General features: G+C 54.7%; 2 protein-coding genes across 3 annotated transcripts in view; both read right to left on the bottom strand.

Moving 5' to 3' along the window:
* Positions 1-1665: 1665 nt before the first annotated feature.
* On the bottom strand, positions 1666-13236 carry Scarf2 (scavenger receptor class F member 2). The gene is made up of 11 exons (XM_032899883.1): positions 12950-13236; positions 7757-7815; positions 7559-7660; positions 6872-7391; positions 6572-6790; positions 6296-6424; positions 5761-5864; positions 5567-5684; positions 5240-5355; positions 3841-3993; positions 1666-3217 (listed from the first exon to the last, which is right to left on the bottom strand). The coding sequence occupies exons 1-11, from the start codon at positions 13216-13218 to the stop codon at positions 2385-2387; spliced, it is 2622 nt and encodes an 873-aa protein (XP_032755774.1). The 5' UTR covers positions 13219-13236; the 3' UTR covers positions 1666-2384.
* A 3509-nt stretch (positions 13237-16745) lies between these two features.
* The window catches only part of Klhl22 (kelch like family member 22), a 39043-nt gene continuing 34823 nt past the window's right edge, over positions 16746-20965 (bottom strand). For both annotated transcript variants that reach the window (XM_032899882.1, XM_032899881.1), the window contains exons 6-7: positions 20589-20822; positions 16746-17704 (exon numbers count right to left, since the gene is read on the bottom strand). In XM_032899882.1, the coding sequence (XP_032755773.1) occupies positions 17339-17704; positions 20589-20822 (600 nt within the window). In that variant the 3' untranslated portion in view covers positions 16746-17338. The remainder of the gene's footprint in view (positions 17705-20588; positions 20823-20965) is intronic.

Raw genomic sequence — 20965 nt, 5'->3', positions numbered from 1 at the left:
TTTGTGCTCTGTGCTACAAAAAAATATTTGCGTTTTCCACCACTCATAATTTTTCCTCCTCAATTACTACCAGATGTGAGCTCTGTGGTCCCCGTCCCCATGGCAACCGAGGTTCCAGCAGTCGTGGTTCCCTTTTGTGGCGCCTGCCCCGAGAGCTGGCACTAGTGCAAGCCCAGAGGGGGTGGGGAATACTGGGTGGTGAAAGACATTTAAGGGGAACTCTCCTAGGGGACAGGCAGCAGGACTGGCGGATGATGGGAAGCACTGGTCTCTGTCCAGGAGAGGCCCACAGAGAGGCTCCTGCAGGTCAGGTTTCCTGGACAGTGGGAGGAAAGGCCCCAGGCCAGCACTGAGACATTCCTGAACTGCCCAACTCATACCAGTCCAGACTAAGGAAATGGAGGTGTAGACTAAGGAATTGAGTGAGAGGCCATTGTGGCAGGACGGCTTGGTAGGGACACAGAATGAGTAAGAGTGGGGCCAAACAATGTTCCACACTACACTGACTGTCCTGCCTCTGCCCCTTTCTGCCTGGCGCTGCGCCTGACTTCAGCCCTGGCAGCTCCTATGACTTAGTGCCTCGATGGATCCAAGGCCAATCAAACCACAAGAGCACAGCAGGAAGGTGCCTGCCTGGCCGAGGGAAGCATCTGGCACAGAGACAACAGGGCTGCCAACCACAAGCTGCCCAGCCAGGCCAGCTTAGGGCACTGTGTCCATCAGCTGCTCTGGACGCTGTCTCCCCTCTGATGGCTGAATCCCCGTATGGGACCAAAGCTGACCTCAAAGTACTATGTGGCCAGAGAACAAGGGCCTGGCCAAAAAGAGGCCCCGGGAGCTGCCAACATGGATGATTCTTGAAGCTAGGAAGTTGTTGACAGAATGAAATTTTAAACTGGGCATAAGCAGATAGGAGAAAGTGCCGGAGAGCTGGCTCTGCAGCTAGGAGCATTTTTGTTGTTGTTGTTTTGTTTTGGTTTTTTTTAATTGGATACCCAGCATCCGCATGGCTTCCCACTTGGAAATCTGGGGCAGAAGTTTAGGTTCATACCCTGTCCTAACAACAAAAAAGATACTAGAGACAGGAAGAGAGTCTGCTGGAGGTAGGGGGCTAGAAGGAACCAAGACAGACGGCTTTCAGAAACTAAGGCCAGTAGGTTCCCTGAGGACCAGAGGTCCAAGGCTCAGAAAGGCCGTTAGGAGCCTGCCGGGAGAGGTAAAGGTGCTAGGGTGGGATGGGGGCAGACAAATGGCTCCAGAGAAGGCCAAGCAGGCGGCCTTCCCTTTCTTCCCCCGCTGCAGCACGTGGAGGTGAGGTAGGGAGGTTTTCATTCAGGACAAGGCACCTATGGGAGCAAGCAGGGACAGGCTGCTTTGTGAGGCCTGGCTGGAGTCTGGGCGCACTGCACAGTGTCCCTTGCCCTCACCTCTGTCTCACCAGAAACAGTTCTGACCTCTGGATCCCCCCAGCACAGATCCCGCTTCTTCCAAGCGGTAGTTCAGGACTGACGGAATTGGCATATTTTCGTGTCGTTCCTGGAGACCCGCACCGGGGGAACTCCAAGGTTCCATTTAACTGCAGGAATCCAGAAGATGCCGCATACAGATTCCATAAGAGGTCATCTGTGCTCCACAACCTCCAGCAGGAAGTAATTAGAGCACTGGGAGTGGGGAGAAGCATTTTATTAAAGAAAGCTTTGGCCTGCTAGGAGGAGCCCATCCTGAAGGCCTCAGATGGGAAGGGAGAAGCCCTGCCCGGGGCCTATAAATACATCTACGGCCACCAGAGTAGCCCCTGGGGTTCCCTCGTGGGGTGATAGGAAGCCATCAAAACCAGCTCGATGGCTGAGGGACCAGGGCTGGCATGAGTGAGTGGGAAGGGGACAAGCCAACATGGCTGAGCCCCCTGAGGAGCAGAAACCAGCTCTGCTCCCCAGGTTTGGGTCAACCAGATACTGGGGAGCCCAGTTAATGGAAGCAACCTCTGACTATCTGCAAAGAAAAGACCCTACAGCCATAGGCACCAGGCCTTGGCAAATGAGAGGCAGCCAAGAAGCAGAAGCGCTGCTGGCATCGGCCAATGACAAGTTGGCCCAGGCAAGAACACCCCTCTTAGCCAGTAAGAAGTCTGTAGACTCCTCAAGCTATGGCCAAGGAGACGCAGATTACTAAAAAAGCTCCACAAGTTTGCTAGTGGGAGCGGGTAGCCAGCTAAGTGTCTGCGAGGCCCAAGGGCAGATCCAACCACGTGGAGGCTGCTGGAGCCTAAGCCAATCAGACACAGGCTCGAGCGGGCACTGGGCGCTCGGGCCAATAAAATGCCTTCGCTGCGGCTGCGCGGGGAAACGACGGTGAGAAACGCAGTGGCTCCTGGGGCCGCGAGCCTAGGAAGCTCCGGGGGCCGCGCCCGCCCTGCTCGGCTCCCCAGCAGCCTCCCTGCTCTTCTTTCGAGGCGGTTTCTGGATGGGGGTCTTCTTCCGAGGTGTCTCGGGCTCAGGTGCGCTGGCTGCCACCTTCTCAGACGCCGAGGCTTCGGACGCCGAAGCCGCGCGGGCGGTCGAGGCCGGGAGCACGGAGCGCTTGGCCTTCTGAGGCGGCGGCGGCTTCTCGGCGCGACCCAGGCTGCGAGTCTTATCGCGCAGCTCGGCTGCCAGCATAGAGGCGGCCTCGGGCGCACTGCGCGGGGGACCTCCCGCGTCCGTGGGCTCCAAGAGACCCGGGCCGCGGCCGCGCGCTCGGGCGCGGGGTGGCGTGGGTGAGGCCGGGCCGGTGGCTTCTTCGGTCAGGCCCGGGGGCTGCACCGACATGTTGCTGGGGGTCCGTTTCCTCCCGCTAGGGCTCGGCGCAGCCTTGCGGCCTGCGGGCGGCGGCGAAGGTGCAGCGGCCGCGGCGCCTTGCTTGCCGTGGATCCAGGACACCTTAGGCTTGGTGGCAGGGTCGGGTGGCGGTGGCTTCCTGCGCTCGGGCGATGGGGACAGTGACAAGCCCCCAGCCTCACATCGGGTCCGGGCCGGCCGGGCCTCGCGCCGGGCCACACGCGCGTACAGCGCCCCGCCCGGCCCCTCCACGCTTGATGCTGAGCGCTCGCTGTCTGAGGATGCAGGGAGGGCTGCTGCCTCCTCCCCGGGCACCGAAGTGCCCATGGGCGCTAGGGACACAGCGGGCACCTCAGTGAGAGAGGCAGAAGCTTCTGGGTCTCGGCTCTCAGCAGTCGCCTCTAACAAGGGTAGGACAACAAACTAATCTCAACATCTAATAGCACTGGTGGAGCCAACCCCCACAAGTGACCCTTTCTCCTCTGCCAGAGGCCCAGTTGTCTCTGTCATTCAGGCATACCTGGTACATTCACAGCATTACCACAAACTTAGTGGGATTCCCCAGGGTGTGGGCTTACTGCTGGGGAATGAGGGATTTTTTTTCGGGGCTCAGGCTCTAGACTTTGTACCCCACCACACCCCACTCTCAGGGGTCACAATTGTCAACTTTAAGCGGATTCATGCCCTTTAAGACTTAATTTTTCTGATATTGAAGCATTAGTCACTTGCCCAAAGTCACCTAGTGGCACCAAAGTAGGACAGGCCATTTCTTTCCCTCTACCTTATATTCTTCCTGTCTCCTCTGCCCTTATCTAGATTTAGCCCCAGAAGTTAGTATGGCTGACCAGTTACAAAGGAGCTACCTATCCCTCCATGACTTACCCCACAGAATCTCAGCTTTGCAGCTGAGACCAACAACTCCTAGTTCTTAGCTTCTTGGTGCCCTAATCCTCATGGACCTCCAACATAGACAGCAAGACCATTCCATTGTGCTAGAGGGACGTCTATGCAGCGTCACACTCACCCTCGTGGGGCACACAGTACACAGGGCCTTCATCTGTGGTGTCAAATGATGAGAAGGAGGCCCTGGAGGACCATGATGGAGAGGGCTGCTCCAGCCCTGAAGGTGGTTCCAGGAAACTGCAGTTGAGCGTGTTGTCTAGGTCATGATGGGCCACTGGAGGGGAAAATAAGTGAGGCAGGGTTCGAGGGACCTCGCCTTTTCCCAGTCTGTACTCTTAATTCGCTAACCACGAATGAAGTGGTCATGACCGGCCCCCTCCAGAAGACTGCAGGTGGGGCATGACACTCAACAGAGTTACATTAGACCAGGGCTGAAGAATGGGTAGCAAGGAAACCCAGAAAAGGGAAGTATGAAGGAAGTAGGATAAGGAAGTACGGGCCTGTAACCCAAGAACTTGAAAGCTGGAGGAAGGTGCATCAGCGTTAGCTTGAGGCTAGCCTAGGCTACTCAGCTGAGTTCGTGACAGCCTGGCCTACAGGATGAGACCCTGTCTCAAACACCAAACAAAGAACTGGAGAAATGGTTAAGGACACTGGCTGTTCTTCCAGAAGTTCTGGATTCGATTCCCAGAACCCTCATGGTAGTGTACAACCATTGGTAACTCCCACAGACACACAAGTGGTGCACACATACATGAAGGCAAAACACCCATACACGCAAAATGAGTAACAGTTTTTAAAGATATTTTTAAAATAAGGAAAAAGTACAAGCCAAATGCAGTCAGCTAGGGAGCCGAAAGAGTAGACTATGTGTTAAGGAAAGACATAGAGACTCAGGGAACCCTGGAGAGCTTCTGAATTCGGAAGTTCAGGAGGACTGCTGCTGGGCTCTGGCTCTCCCAGCAGCCCTTGCACTTCTGCTCCTAGGAGTCATGTGGCTCCTTTACCTCCTAAGAGACTTAACGACCCCACCAAGCTTCAGAAAGAAGTTGTCTAAAGGGAGGCACCACCCCCTCTCCTGTCATCACATGGAACATCTACTAAAGACTCAAAGGGGCATGGGGACCAGCCTGCCCTTTTCTAGGAAGGGCTCTAGTAACTGCTGGGAACCAACCAAACTCTCGGTGTGCTACACACACACACTGCCACTAGTTCCCCTGCAGTTCTGCATCTCAATGTAGAGAGACCTGACCTTAGGTCAGGTGGCCTGCCAGGCAATGACTCATGTGTCCTCATGCCTCCTGCATACCCCCTAACATCTACCCACACCTCTGGAACTTCCTTGCCCTACAGTCTCACCCCCTAGCAACATCCTCCCTTCCTTCTTTCAGGCGCACCTCTCCACTCCCCCACACATTAAAACTCAAAAGTCCCTCACTTCTGCATTGAGCCTCTGTACACCATTTTCTAGAAGCCTTTTGTAATGTGTTTCCCCTGAGTCCCAGAGCCTACATTCTTACCTACGACTTTGGGCAGCTTCTGCCTGCGAAGCGGGATTCGGGGTAGCTTCATGCGGATGCGGCTGAACCTTCCACAAAAGCGTTGAGGTGCCTTCTTCCTTCCGAGGGTGAGCTCCCTGCGGGGGCGGGGCCTGAGCGAAGGGGCGGGGTGGGGGCGGGACTGGGCGGGGCGGTTCAAATTCGGTGGGAACAGAAAGGGGAGGCCCTGAAGAAATAGAGGACTGGGCCCTGCCTCAGGAGTGGGGTCTGGGTTCAAGAAGCACACCCAGTCACACAGAGCGGGCTACCTAAACCAAGCGGTGGGTGGGGGCTGCCTTGGGGCCTCACCGGCGCGCCGAGTCCTTGCCCCGGCAGGCACAGCAACAACCGAGCAGCGAGAGCAGCAGGCCGAGGAGCAGCGTGAGCAGCGCGCCGGCGCCCATCACACCTTTGCGCTGATTGGTCTCTGTGGGGAGCAGCGGCTCAGCGCAGGATCACGCACCCCACTTCATTCCCTGGCCCGACGTTCTTCACCCACTCACCCAGGTGGCAGGCCCCGGTGACCGGGTCGCATGATTCCTCGTGACAGCTGCAGGCCTGGGCGCAGTCCACACCATGGAGCCCGGCCGGGCAAGTTACATTACAGCTGCAAAGTTTGGGAGTCCAGAATGCCTCCTTTCCCTGCCCTGGCCGCCATTGCCGGCTGGTCCGGACGCTCTAACCAAGGCTCTGACTCCATCCTCTAAGACTGAAGCCCACCCCCACCTGCAGGCAGGCACTCACTTGATAATCTCAGTTTAGAAGTGTGTGTGTGTGCGTTCTACAGGAGAGGGGTCTGAAAGATGAAGCGTGACCACAAGGGGCTGATTATTGTGTGAGTGGAAAATGGAGATCCCAGTCCAGACTACTGACTCGCTCTATACCATATCCATGTCACATAAGGATGCCACTTGGTTAGAGGGCAGGCTCCAAATCAAGGTGTTTGCTGACACTCCCTACTGCAGGGTCCCTGGGGTGTATCTGGAGGTCCCAGTGTCGGGTACATATTCCCTACCCCTCTCCAGGTCCCCCACTCACTGAGGTCCGTGAACACCAGGGCTGCAAAGGCAGCGCCCGGACTGGAAGTCACAGTGGCCGCTGCCGCAGTCAGAACACACGAAGGCACAGTCCTCACCGTAAGTGCCATTACTGCACTTAGTCTCGCACCTTGGTATCAAGAGAGGAGTCATGAGCTGAAATGTAAGCCAAAGGCCCAAAGGCCACGAGGCCTACAGAGCCCACCGTGCGAAAACTGCATGGGAGCCAAGCCTAGAAAGGCGGTGGCTTGGGCCGAAGCTGGCACGGGCTGCTCACCGGTCGCCGATCCAGCCCGCATTGCAGTGCGTACACTTGCCGGTGACATGGTTGCAGGCATGCCCATCGCGGCAGGGTGGACAGCGGTGGCCACAACCCTCGCCATAAAAACCAGTGGCGCAGGGTTGGTCACATTTGGTTCCGTTCCAGCCGGGTTCGCACGTCAGACAGCGGCCTTCGACTACTGTGCACGGCTGCTGGCCTTTGCATTGGCCACACCTACGGAAGGGTCAGGAAGCTGGGCCGGATGGAGCTCCGCTTCGCCCTTCCGCCTTCCCGCCACCAGCCCGCAACGCTTACCGACGGCGACACCCGAGGCCGTAGAAGCCAGCGGGGCATGGCTCACGACAATACTTGCCCCGGTAGCCCGGGTCGCAGGCGCACGTGCCGTCCACCGGGTGGCAGCGACCGCGGAAGCACTGGCAATAGCGATCACAGCGCGCGCCGAACGTGCGCTCGCGACACTGGCAGCGGCCGCTCTGCTGCTCGCAGGGCGATGAGTTGCAGGAGCACTGGTTGTTGCAGCTGCGGCCCCACCAGCCTGCGTGGCACAGGCAGGCGCCTGTCTGTGGATCGCAGCGCGAAGTAGCGCTGCAGTAGCAGGCGCTAGCGCATTGTGCACCCCACCAGCCCGGCTCGCACCGGCACGCGCCGCTCCGCGGGTGGCACGTGCCATGCTGGCACTGGCAAGCATGCTCGCAGCGCGCACCCCAGCGGCGCGCGTGACACGTACACTGTCCGGTCACGTCCTCGCACTGTCCGTGCGGATGGCAACTGCACCTCTCCTTGCAGTCGGGGCCCCAGAACTGGCGCGGGCACTCTGCAAGAACCAGGTGAGAGGTTTAGTCATTAGCTTGATACATCCCATCCTCAGCTCCACCATACCCAGCTCCCAAGGTTAACCCAGTCCAATCCGCCTCCCTGCCTAATTTCTCTAGTTTCCCGCCAAACTGTCCAACACCCAACCCCACCTCGCCCCACGCTCACTAGTGTCGCAGTTGGCACCGAAGTAGCCATGTCGGCAGCGGCACTCGCCTGGCCGCACGCACACCTCATTTTCTGAGCACGTGGAATTGCCTTCACACACCGCTGCAAACGAGACGAGACGGGCTGAGCTGCAGCACATGATCTTAACCACCTCCGCCCCGGACCCGCCTGCCCAGGACCCCACAATGCCTCACTCACCGATCCCACACTCATCCCCCAGCTGCCTCCAGCCAGCGCAGCACGTGAGCACCTGGGAACTTCAAGCAGAGGAGAGACGTCTGAGCCTGACACCCTTCTCCCTACACTCCTTCCCAGCCTTCAGGGTGTCCAGCCTGAGGGAGGTGTTGGACACCTCCTACAGGAAGCCTGCCAGACAGAGGTAGGTGAGGGGGCCTAACGGTGAGTGAGAATGGCTCAGGTCTCTGCCCGAGAAGTGCATACCTCCTGGTCTGCATACCTGGCAAAGAGCCAGCCTCCAAGAATTGTCATCTACAGGGATTCCAGTTCCTCCAACCCATCAGCCGCAGAGTAAGAAATAGGACGAAGTGAGACGGTAAGGGGCAGTAGTGAATCCGGCATACAGAGCCACCCGACTCTCATGACCTCAGAGACAGGTCTAATACATCTTTTAGGACCAATGGCCTAGCTAAATGGGTGTCAGGGATCCAAACGTGACATTGCTGTGGCAGCGCCACTGCCAGGCGGTCCCAAGGGGCACCTGGATACCCATGTGGGGCTAAAACCTAGGGTGGAGCCAAGTGTAGACCGTGCATAGTTCCTCTGGAGGTGTCCCTTGGAGGCAGGCACCTGGGGATCCTACTAGGCTATGGAACCACACATGGGATTCTTCCTGGGGCGTAAGAAAGCCCAGTGCCTTCTAGGGGCAGAGAGGGTGGAAGAGCTACTTGTATTTAATGTTTTGCTTATGTTTCTTTGACCTTACAATGTACATGCAATGTCAGTTTTGTTTTTTTTTTTTTCCTTCTTTTTTTCGGAGCTGGGGAACGAACCCAGGGCCTTGCGCTTGCTAGGCAAGCGCTCTACCACTGAGCTAAATCCCCAACCCCTCAGGTTTTTTTTTTTTTTTTTTTTTTTTTCAGAGGACTCTGCTGGGGAGGAAATCTGTAGCTCGGCTCCAGGGACAGTAACCCACTGCAGCATTTCAGGGGGGTTCAGCCTGGGAAGTCAGCAGCTGTGAAGACCCTTTCAAACCAAAGACTGGGAGAGGGCCTGGGGACTAAAGGGGTGGTGGTGAGCTGGGGTGCAGTGTCGTGTCCATGGTTAAGGTAGATGAGGCTGAAAGGGGACAGTCACAGAAACTTCAGAAGGCCCCAAATTTTGCCTCAGCCTTACAGGAATGCAGCATCTATTTACATTCTAGAGAAAACGAGTGTGCTTTTTCTGCAACTTCTGAACCTAGGACTCAGAGAGGGTGGGAGGCAGGCTGAACGGAAAGCCCCCATGCTGCTCATACCAGTTTGGGGGTAATGGTCATACTGTGGATAGGATTCAGCGCCTTGAAAAGCCCCCTTCCCAGCCAGAGTAAGGTTCTCCCTCAGATCAAAGTTGGGGCCTAGGGACAGAGCCCATAAAACTTTAAACTAAGGGAACAGGCTTTGCATATTTTCCGCAATTAAAACTGGAAACCACAGGGGAGGGGGGGGAGAAACAGGCCTGGTTTTCTTGCCCTCACTGGCCCACCCACCTTGACCCAGGGATCCCTTCTCAGAAAGACCCAAGTTCATCCGCCTATCTCTTCTCACCTATCTCTTCTCACTTCCACTCGGTCTGGTTGTTTCCCTTGGCAGGTGGCCTCCTGGGAGCTCCAGAAACATTGGTTCCTGTCCTCCCTGGCTAGCCTAGTACACAGTTCTGTCGTTGGGTGTCTGGTTCTAGGGCCACACTCAATGGTGTTTGATAGGTGAAGCAGCAGGGCTTGGAAAGCAAACTGTGCAGTAAACAGTAAGCTGTATATCTTAGCTCTTTCCTGCCAAACCCATGGTTCCATTCTTTAAACAAGCAGACACTTATTCTCCTCTCTCTCTCTCTCTCTCTGTGTGTGTGTGTCTCTCTGTGTGTGTGTGTCTCTCTGTGTGTGTGTGTGTGTGTGTGTGTGTGTGTGTGTGAGTGTGTGTGTGTGTGTGTGTGTGTGTGTGTGTGTGTGTGTGTGTGTGTGTGTGTGTGTGGTGTGTGTGTGTGTGTGTGTGTGTGTGTGTGTGTGTGTGTGTGTGTGTGTGTGTGTGTGTGTGTGTGGTGGTGTGTGTGTGTGTGTGTGTGTGTGTGTGTGTGTGTGTGTGTGTGGTGTGTGTGTGTGTGTGTGTGTGTGTGTGTGTGTGTGTGGTGTGTGTGTGGGTGTGTGTGTGTGTGTGTGTGTGTTTGTGTGTGTGTGTGTGTGTGTGTGTGTGTGTGTGTGTGTGTGTGTGTGTGTGTGTGTGTGTGTGTGTGTGTGTGTGTGTGTGTGTGTGTGTACAGACCACTTTATGCATGTAGAGTGGAGGTCAATTCTCTCCTCCTGTCATGAGGGCTCTGGCAACTGAGCTCAGATCATCGGGTTCTGTGGCAAGTTCCTTGACCCACTGAGTGAGCTCAGCAGCCTCAGATCCTACTCTTTAGCTAAGGAACCTGCAGCTCAGAGAAGTTAAGTTCCTTGCCTGTACAGGGCAATTTACAGCAACAGGAACAGGCTATAGGATGTCTTTGAGAACAGCTGACACTACAAGCAGACCAAAGTCCATTTGGGTTCACTGAAGACAAGTCTTGCATTCTCGCAAGGACTTATCACCCAGTGATCATGGCAAACCAAGAAGGCCTGGTAAACTCAGTTAAGAAGATATTACAAAACAGACAGAAACAAAACAAAACAAAAAAACTCAGAAACTTACGAAGGCAGACCCCTGCTCTCTGAGTGAGTGCTACCTCAAGGAATCAGACCACAAGCATCAGTATGTGGTGCTACAGGTTGATGCTCTGGGGGCCACAGTCACTGCTGCGTGGCAAGCAGCTCATTTTCCCATTGTAGAGCCCACTCACTATGCCTGTCGCTGGTCACTGTCCTCAATCACTCCAAGATCCACCCAAGGAGGCGTCTGTGCCTACTCCCTTATGTGGGTTCCCATCCATCTCCCCTCTTGCCCCAGACATGGCTCTCCTCTGCCCTAACCATACCCATTTCTTCAAGGTGCTCCACCAGGCCCCACCATGTAAGGAACGCCATGAGGCTTGCTCCCTCACTAGGCTTGCTACTGCAACTGCCCACGGGGATGACACCATAACTCTGGATGCTCAGGAGTGTCAAAAAACCAACCTCCTCTGTACTTCTCCATCTCAGGTTGCCCCTGTCTTCCCATGCTGGGAAGACAAGACCATGCTCACATCACATCTACTGAGAAGTCGACCTGCTTTCTCTTCCAAATTCTATTAAATCTGGGCTCTGGCCTCCAGAGGCCACCTTCCACCTCCTAGCTAGCACACCTTCTGCAGTCTCAAAGCTCCTCTGTACTGGTTAGGCATCCCCTCTATGAAAATCAGCCTCATTCTCAGAGCAGTGGCCCACTCCCCCCAACCCCACACCTTCAGGGCTTCCAAGGTGTTTTCTAGAAGGGGAAGGGGTTGTAGGATGAGCTGTGCCCCAAATATCTATCTGCAGGACCATCTCCTCCTCTCCTGTAGGTCTGTGTTCATCGTGGTGTGTCTTCCCTGATCATGCTAAAGAAAAAGGTACCCCCAACTCTATAACTCCTTGTGAGATGGGGCACTGGTCCCTGCTGCAGAGTCCTTGCACCAAGAGGCAGTATGTGCATGGTCTGGCATCCTGGCTGAGCTGGCACCAATCTCTGCTGGACCTCATGCATTGTAACCAAAAGAATGGCCCAGACCCGGGGCGAGCACAGTCCAGAGATCGATCATTCTTCCCACAAACTCTTCACACACAGTCAGGGCATCCAGCCCCATCTCCAGTACCAAGAGCCGAGGCCCACTGCAACCCTATTTTACAGAGTAGAGAGAGACAGAGCCAGAAAATCCAAGTGTTTGCTCAGATCCAGACAGCTGGGGCAGCCTGCTGCCAGACTGTGACGGCAAAACACATCGCGGGTGTGAGCTACAGAGGCAAGACCTTCTCCAGAGAGAGGTCGCCAGCAGAAATATTGGAGGCCAAGGGCTCCCCAACTCCAGCTTGAAACAGCTTGACCCACCACCACCACCGGAGTCCCAGTCCTCCGGCCAGCCCGTCAGAGGAGTAGGCCTGGTGCGGGCTGACCGCCCTCCCCAGGCACCGCCCCGCCTGCCTCAGCCGCTGCATTCCTGGGGCCCGGGAGGCCCGGGACGAGGCGGCGGCGGCGGCGATGCGAAGCAGATGGCTAGCCAGGCGGGCCACCCCCTCCCCTCCGCCTCCGAGGCGGGGCTCAGGGCCGGGAGTGGTCTGTGTCGTCTCAACCCGATTTCGGAAACCGCGCGGTCAGCTAGCCACCCCTTGTCTACTTTGACCCTCCAAAACCCTAGCTGACGTTTCGCACCCCGGGGGGCCGTTTGACCCAGCGTGCCCCCCGTACCCTAGTCTGGAGTCCCAAAACAGCCTCCCCAGCACCGGCAGAGGCGCCCCACCACGGGTTCCCCCGCCTCTGCGCAGAGATGCCTTGACTGCGTCGTGGCTCAGATCAGCCGACAGGTCCCTCAGCTTCTGCGCCTACTCTGCGTCGCTCTTCACCCTCCACGCGAGCTCCGGGCTCCACTGCTTTCAGGCTGGGCCTGTCCCACACCGGCTTCCCCAGCAAGATCCTCTCAGAAACCCACCACCGCGCACCCAATGTCTGCCCCAAGGAGCCAACAGGGGTTCCCATGTCCTCCCCATCACGCGTCCATCATTGTCTTCCAGGACTCCGGTTTCTGCTCCACCGTGAGCGTAGGCTTGTCCCTGCTCACTTCCACCACCATCCTCCTCCCACCCTGTGCCCACTCTACCAAGACAAATCTGTCCTTCCAAGTTTCGACTGTCCCAGTGCCTAACTCGCCCAGGGGTTGCTCCTTCGCCCTTCTAAACTCCACTCCAGGCTCCGGGTTCCTGGAGCCTATGCACATGCTGTTCCCTCCCTCTGAGTGTCCTTGCTTGGCTTCGGGAGTAGCTCCTTTCTTTTCTTCCCTGACATTTTGGACACCACATAGTACCCCTCTGGGCTCCCCACAGCACTCGTCATCCCCTCAGGTGATTTCTGGTCCAGCCGGCCCTCGGATGCAGCCTAGGAGCCCAGGCCTGGAACCGAGCCCAGGATGCGAGGCAGGCCCGAGGGGCTCGCGTGACCAGTTTAGGGAGGTCCTGGATGGCCTGGAACGAAATGGGGCACCGCTACCCCCAGCCCGCTTCGCGCCCACGCCTCGGACAGGCCCAGCTCCTACCCGGGCGTGCGGCACACGTTGCGGCCTCGCGGGTTCAAGTCCTGGGCCGCCGCAAGACCGGGCAGCAGCCAGAGCAGCAGCAGCGGCGGCGGCCCTCGGGCTCCCTGGCGCCGCGCCGGCCCGGCCCCCGGGACCCTGCGCCCTCCATGAGGCGCGGGGCAGGCGCGGGTGGGCGCGGGTGCGGCCGCGGCAAGGGCGGCCGGAAGCGGAGTGCGAGGCCGGGCGGGGGGCGGCAGGAGGGGCGCCGGGCCGGGCAGGAAATTCCACATCGGCTCCCTGATCCTGGGCCAGCGCGGCCGGCCAGGCGGCAGCGCCCGCCCCGCGCGCCAGACCCCACCCTCCGGTCGCGCCTCCGCCCCTTTGCTCGGCCCCCGCCCCCACCTGGCCACGCACGAACTCCGGGGCGAACTTGGTGGAGGCCCGCGGAGCGCTGCCGGAGGAAAGAGCTGTGGGAGCCCGTGAAGACGTCCTGGTCCGCGCCTTTTCTCCTCCTTGCCAGAAGCCCTGGAGCCGCCAGGCCCGGGGGGGAAAGGGGTCCAGGCTAAGGCCCTGGGTCACACACTGGCCTTCGGCTGGGGCCAAGACCCTCTAGTTGTCCGATGGTGTGCCGTGGTATCTCCCGCAGTGTTCAAGAGACGACTATGCAAGATGTAGGCAAGGACCTGTGGGAATGAACTGGAGACCTAGGGAAAGAAGCTCTCTGAGGAAAAAGACTGGAGAGGTAGGAGCAGAAGGAAACAGCCAAGGTCTAATATAATGTAGAGGTAAAGACAGGGAAGGGGACATTGGACATGAAAGCTAAAGGAGCCCTATGAAGGGGTAGGAAGGAACTAGGTGCCCAGGCATGTATTTACTGGCTCCTAAGAGGGAAAGTTCAGAGGGTGGAATCAAGGAATCAATGGAGACCCCTACTACATAAGGACAAGCAGGGTCACTAAGTAAGTTGCTCTGTCTCTACCAAATCTGCTGTTCACTTTTCTTTCCTGAGCACCTCACTCCCTAAACAGCTGTCAAAGTGGGCTTCATCATGTAAGTAGAACAAGAAAAGTCCTCGGAGTCACTAAGCTTTCTTTACCAGGAACCTTTGGTCTGACCTTAGTATGACATCAGCAAGCCTGTCAAAGGAGGTGCAGAATCAGTGTCCATCCTAGCACCAACTCGGACTTGACTAAAGATATCCTCCCCCCAAGTCTCTACATCAGTTTATGGATAAGACCACTGGGCCCTCTTGTCAGTAAAGCACTTCTTTCATCACTGCCTCGAACCACTGGCTTCACCCAGGCATAGCAGAACACGGCACTTATGGTTACCACAGCCTAGGTCAGACAGGAAACGGTTGGAGCTGCATAGGTCCAGAAAAGACAAAGCAGGAGAGACCCCGAGGCAGACTGCTCCAGACTCTGAGCAGAAGTTCACACACCCTTGTTGACAGCCTGGTTCACCAAGAAGAAGTTTGTTTGACTTGAGGGGAAAGTTAGACAGCATCTTCTTCCACAGCCAGCAGAAGGCCCCTTGAGGATGGGAGACAGGTGGTGTGGAAAGGGAGCCTGAAGGACTGAGCTGGAACCAGAGCAATGGACATGCCCAAGGCCACAGGCATTAGCAGGCTGGATGGAAGGGTGGGACCTCAGCCCTCTCAGCCTGGTTAGGCTGGTAGTGCAGGGGAGAAGTGGAGTGGGAAAAAGAACAGTCTTCCCTCGTGGTCACAAATGCAAACACTTCTCAGTAGCAAGTAAATAAGCCAACCACTTCTGAGAAGCTGAGGGTGAGCACAACCCTGCCTTCAGCAGTGCCCTCCCCAAGGAGGCTGGCAAGGCTGTGGGCAGCAGAAGTTCCCATAGCTGCATTGTTTGATCTGGGCTTTGTAAGTCCTGACCTTAATAGACCTGAGGGGGAACCTCGGCTGGGCGACGTTCTAATGGCATTGGCCCATCCTCTTCCCATAGACCCATCCCATGCTGGATGTCTATTAAGGGCACAACCTAAATACGTGACCTCATCGTCCTTGCATGAGCTCCTCAGTGTCACCCATACACCCCATTGCCCTCTCCCTAAGCTAGGGTAGGCTCCTACCTGACCTCATCGTCCTTGCATGAGTTCCTCAGTGTCACCCATACACCCCATTGCCCTCTCCCTAAGCTAGGGTAGGCTCCTACCTGAACATTCAAGTTGCGCCTTGCAGGTTCAACTCTTGAGATAACTGTGGACGGTGACTGAATGTTTTAGCTGGCGGAGACAGGATCTTTGAGTTCGAGGCCAACCTCTTCTACCTACCTATAAGCAAGTCCTAGTCCACCCAGGGCTATATACAGTCTTCTTTGTTTATTGTCTCAAAAAAATTTTTTTTAAAAAAAGAGGAAAATGGAAAGATTCAGTTTGAGATTTGGGAGTTGATGACACTAGGCTCTAGGGGATACCAGAGACTTTATAGGTTGCTGGCAGGAGGCATGGGACTATGATGTGGCCTGAGATAGCTGTCCTGAGAATGCAGTGCAGACACAGCCCATGTACACGACCAGAGAAACCCATGACCGCCTAGGGGTCCCCCTACCCCTTGGCCAAGCAGAAACCTTCCATAAACCTTGGCCATGTTTGGCTTGGGCAACAGCAGTGCTGGCAGACTGGCACATGAAGCAAGTACTCTAAAGACCTGAAAAATGGTATTTTTAGTAGGAACACATAACACTGGAAGATGTGGCCATCTGCCCTTGAAAGAAGTGACTCACTTCAAGCAGGTGTTAACATTTTGGTGGAGTTTGTCAGTCTGAGGCATCTGTGTGTGATGTCATTTCTCTCCACGGGCCGCAGATCCTGATAGTGAGGTTACACATGCTGGTGGACATCAACTCCAAGCCTCCAGCCCACTGCACTCATGGATCGAGTGTGACTTTCCTTTCCTCACCCATCCTCCAGTGCACCACTCTGTATTCTCCCCTTCCTTGAAAGGGTACCAGTGGGAAGATTGGGAGCTCACTCTGCCAGCTGCCCGCTCTTGGCAGGAGGCCTGTGGTAGGCTTCTGTAACTGAAGACCTTGTAGCAAGCATCTGGACGCTCGGATCCTGAGTCCATTCATGTTGGGCACAGGCCATGCCAGACATCTTCCAAAAGGTGGGGGAGGTGCTAGTAAAGGTGAATAGAGGTTTCCCCTGCTGTGCTAACACAGCCCCCAAAGTGATTAACTGAGTCACCTGACAGACTTTTGGGAAACCAGAAGGTAGGAAGACGTCCTGTATACATACCCACAACGAGGCCTGTGCCTTGGTTTCCAATGATACACGGCCACCCCTCCCCTGTACCTAAAACCTACTCCTGACACGGACCAGGACGTTGCTATCCTGTGCGTAATGCCTTTCCATCCTCATGAGTGGACCACATTCCAGGCAAGTCCTCAGAGCCTCTGCCTTAAGATGTGCAGTGAGGTGAACCATCTCAGGTTTCCCGAGGAGGATGGGACTAGGTCACTCTTTCAGCACCACAGCTAAAGGCAGACTGCCCAGGGGCTAGAGTAGATATGAGACAGCAGGAGCTGGTGAGCCACAGGGCAGACATTCTAGATGCCCTGACTGGGAGACAGGCAACTATTTGCCACCTCAGTGTGGCAGGTCCTGGTCTCTGTGTGACCAACATTCTTCCAGCCTGAGGAGCTTATCATATGTCAGAAGCAGGGTAGTGACTCCTTGGTATAGTGCAGAGCCTCATTTCCCATGCCAAGCCCACAGCCCAGGGTGGCTGACCTGTACACCCTAGATGCCACTCAAAGACACTAAGAGGAAAGAAACCCAGACTGCAGCCACATTAGATGCAACACCTTTTGCATAATGTTTTATTTCATTTTTCAACAATATTGGGTCAGAAACAGAGCATAAGGGTATCTCTTCATCCCTAGAGCCAGTTTCAGGTGGACTGTTATCTCTAACAGTACATATACCTTGAGAACTCCACAGCTGCTCAATGCCCTGGCTGCAGGCAGCTGGAGCTGCTCACCAGACAGACCATGGTTCACAGAAGGGGAGCCACAAACTTTGGCTGTGGCTAGGAGTGCTGTCCCCAGGACCTCTTGCAGGAAGGACCTTACTTAACCCGTCAGGGACCAGGCTAAGGAGAAGAGGCCAGATAGATAGCATTAGTTCAGAGTTTACAGAGAATGGGCCTGGTCACTCCCTCAGATACAGCCTCCCCAGCACTTTTCTTTGTAACATAATTCACAGTCATGGAGTTTGCAAATGCTGGCAGCCAGCTAGTTGAAGAAACAAGAGTGAAAAAGGGCAGCTGGTGAACCAGGATGGCTTGGGGAAGGGCCCCTCCCCTGGAGCCTGGTGTTCTAACCCAAGCTCTATGGCCTTCACTGCCCATTGCCCCTCCTGAACACCCACACACTGGGGAGAGCCCTAGTCCTCGCTAGAGTTGTCAAACTCTTCCCAGTCAGACACACTCATCACCTCAGAGGCAAAGTCTGCATCTGCCTGGCTACGGTTGGGAGTCCCTCGGGGTTGCTCATGGAGCAGAGAGCGGGGCAGGGTGAGCACACAGGCTGCCAGGCCTGAGATGGAATTGTTCAGCTGGGGTCCCTCTTCCCAGCAGTCTTTCTCCATGTCGTAGATGTGCACGTAGCCTGTGCGGCTGCCTCGGTTGTGAGAGCGGCCGCCCAGCACATATATCCTGTTGTCTAGCACAGCAATGCCAGGCTCACCATGCCCAGCTGGCAGTGGGCAGACCGATGACCACTGACGAGATGTACAACTGTAGCAAGCCACCTGCAAAGCCAAGACCATGGTCAACCCAGAAGCTTCTGAGACAGGTTGCCAGCCCACCCTAGGTCACTTCTGTCCACAGTGAGGTCTATAGCAGGCCTCACCTGGATGCTGAGTCTGTCTAGCCTCCCTACCCTTTAGCTCCTAAGAGTGAAGGTGCCTTCCTCTCCTCATCTCCAGATCCAGTCTCTTCTTCCTTTACAGCACCCCTACTCATACTCATGGAGTGTGTGCAGCAGGTACTCGCTGACCGCCAAACTTCTTTCATAAACAGCCAAAGCAGTAAACAAAGACTTAAGAAAAATGCTCAATCTATTACTAATCCAAGAAGTACACCAAAATGTCCCCTCTTAAGCAGCAACCATGGAGGGAAGGAACTCATAAAACCCAGTGCTGGTGAAGGTTTGGCAAAGCTAGTGAGTGTGTCTCACATGTCAGGAAAGGGATTTAGTAGTATGTAGTAAGAGACATTTAAACTTCTTCTTCAAGCCCGAGGTGGTGGCACATGCCACCTAGCACTTGGGATGCAGAGGCAGGAGATCTCTGAGTTCAGGGCCAGCCTGGTCTACCGAGTGAGTTACAGGATAGCCAAGGCTACACAAAGAAGCCATGTCTCAAAAAACCAAAAGCCAAACCAAAACTTCTTCACCGGACAGGCAGAAGCAAGTGGTTCCCTGTGAGTTCAAGGCTAGCCTGGTCTACACATCATGTTGGGATGCACATTCAGATCCTGTTTCATAAACAAACAAAACAAAAATAAATGAACAAAAATCTTATCTGCTTCATTAAGCAATCAAATCGAGGTTCTAGCTACAATAGGCAAAATAATACTCCTTACCCTAGGAATCCTAACCTTTGGAACCAATGAATGTGTTACGTTACATGGAAAAATTGACTTTACAGATAGGATTATGTAGGTGGTTATTCTGAGGTGTGTTTTCTGGGTAGACCCACTCCATAGTTTTGATTTGGAGACAGGATCTAGATACATAACACTGACTGGCCTAAAACTCTTTGCAGACCAGGTTGGCTTTGAACTTGCAGAGACCTACTTGGCTCTGCTCTGAGCACAGGAGTGAGCCACTGTGCCCAGTCAACAGACAGTTCAGACTTAGGAAGCTTTTGCTTACAGTTTTTCAGCTTTTACATTGATCTAAGTTTTGATAGAAACCACAGTTCCCAGTTTGGACTTGGCCTTTTCATGAGTTGGTTAACTCAGTACAATTCTTTTGAGATACTGGGCAGGGAAGGTAAGCTGTAGCCCTTGCCAGCTACTCCATCTTGAAAGTTCCTACAGCACTCAATGTTGCTAAGTAATGACAGTCCTTGGATTAGGGTGGCTAAATGCATTTGTACGTGTGCAGAGGTCAAAGGCCAACATCATACGATGTTTCTTGGGAATTTTTTTTTTTTTTTGGAGACAGGATCTCTCACTGAGACCTGGGCTCCACATTTGGGTTAGGTTAGCCAGCAAACCCCAGGTGCCTGTCCAAGTACTAGGGTCACAAGCAGGTATCACTGTGCTCAGCTTTTATGTGTGCTGTAGGGAATCAAACTGGTCCTATGCTTATGTAAAAAGTACTGTATGGACTTAGCTATGCTCGTGGCCTGGTTACAGGTACATCTGAGGTAGGGTGTTTTTAGCTGATTATAAGTTTATAAACAGACAATCCTATCATGAATGGAGAAACAGCTTTAATTATGTAAGTACTCAAATAAGAAAGAGAGAGGCATACAGAAGGGATAGGAAGACTCCACCCGCCCTTGCTGCTTGAAGATGAACCTGCTGAACGTAGGACTATGAGAAGAGACTCGAGTTACTTAGGCTTCGGGGATCAGCGGTAGAAACATTGAGGAAATTATACACCAGGTCACTCTCTCACCATGGGAGGAAATGTCAATCCAGGTGACCCAGCCCCACTCTCAGTCCTTCCAAACCAAAGGTCTGGGGTCTGGTCTAAAATTCTTGAACTTGGAAGAATCCAAAGTCCCTGACGAGCTCTTCAGAGCCAGTGTCCCTCATAAGGTAATGGGAGTAAAGCTCAGACCCTAAACAAAGCACTGCTGAGCTACGGAGTGGGGCATGGGCAGGCAGAGTTATGAAGCTGGCCCACTGGCACGAACCTGCATTTCCAGCTAACGAGCATGAAGAAGGACTGACAGATTAAAGAACTCTGACTAGGCTACAAGGTGAGTTCAAGGCCAGCCTGGGCAACTTACTGAAGCCCCACCTCCAAATAAAAAGTAAAAAGACATTTGTAGATTAACTCTGTAGTAGAAAGCTTCTCTAATGCACGTGTACGTGCAGGCGGGGGTGGGGTGGGGTGGGGTGGGGGAGGCAAAATGTTAAATTGGAGGAAGGTAGGGACAAATGCTGGTGAGAAAAGCATATTCTGTTTAATTTCATTTCACTGCGCAGCCTAGTCTAGTCTCAAATTTGCAATCCTCCAGCCTCAGACTTTGAGTGCTAGAGTTACAGGAATGGACTACCACACTTGGCTTGGGATGCTCTCTGACTATGAATAGCTATGAGTAAGTCACGGACAGACTGAGAACCAATAATACAAGTAGAGGGTATGAGTTCTTCATTCTTCTCTATTCTGGTAGGGTCTACAATATGGGTTTGGGTATACTGGCTTTTTAATGCAAACATAACAACTAAAGGCACCAGGGAAACTCCTATGGAGGGCATATGTATGCATCCTATGGAATGTGCAACATTATGAGTCCTCAGGCTATGTTAGTATGGGTTCAATGAATCTAGCACATGTCCTTCTCATGAAGGACACGCATAGTGGGGAAGCTATGCATGCATGGAATCAGAGGGGACCGGGGAACTCCCTGGACTTCTGCTCATTCTCAAGTGGGTGGCCTGGGCCCTGCTCACCTGGTGCACATCTCTCCTGTAGCCAGCATCATTGTTGCTGCCTCCAATCACAAACAGCTTGTCAAGGAGCGCAGCCATGCCGTGCCAGGCGCGTCGAACAGGCCCATCGGCTAGAGTGTGCCACGTGTTGCTTCCTGGGTCGTAGCAGTGTGTCTCTTTCAGGTAGTCCTCTCCTCTGCGACCACAGGTGATGTACATCTTCCCCTGCAGCGTGGTGCCTGCATGGGCATATACCTGTTTGGAGTCACCAAGAGAACCAGGAAAGGTAAAGGGGGCAAGAAGGCCGTGAGGAAGCTGGTCTCTCTACTGAGGCTACGGCCACCCCTCTGCATCTGCCTGATAACACAGCAGTCGAGGCCAACCACAGCTGACGTGCC

Source organism: Rattus rattus, chromosome 4, assembly GCF_011064425.1.
Source record: "Rattus rattus isolate New Zealand chromosome 4, Rrattus_CSIRO_v1, whole genome shotgun sequence".
Lineage (NCBI taxonomy): Eukaryota > Metazoa > Chordata > Mammalia > Rodentia > Muridae > Rattus > Rattus rattus.
The sequence above is the reverse complement of the archived record's forward strand: the minus strand, read 5'-3'. Positions and strand labels throughout refer to the sequence as shown.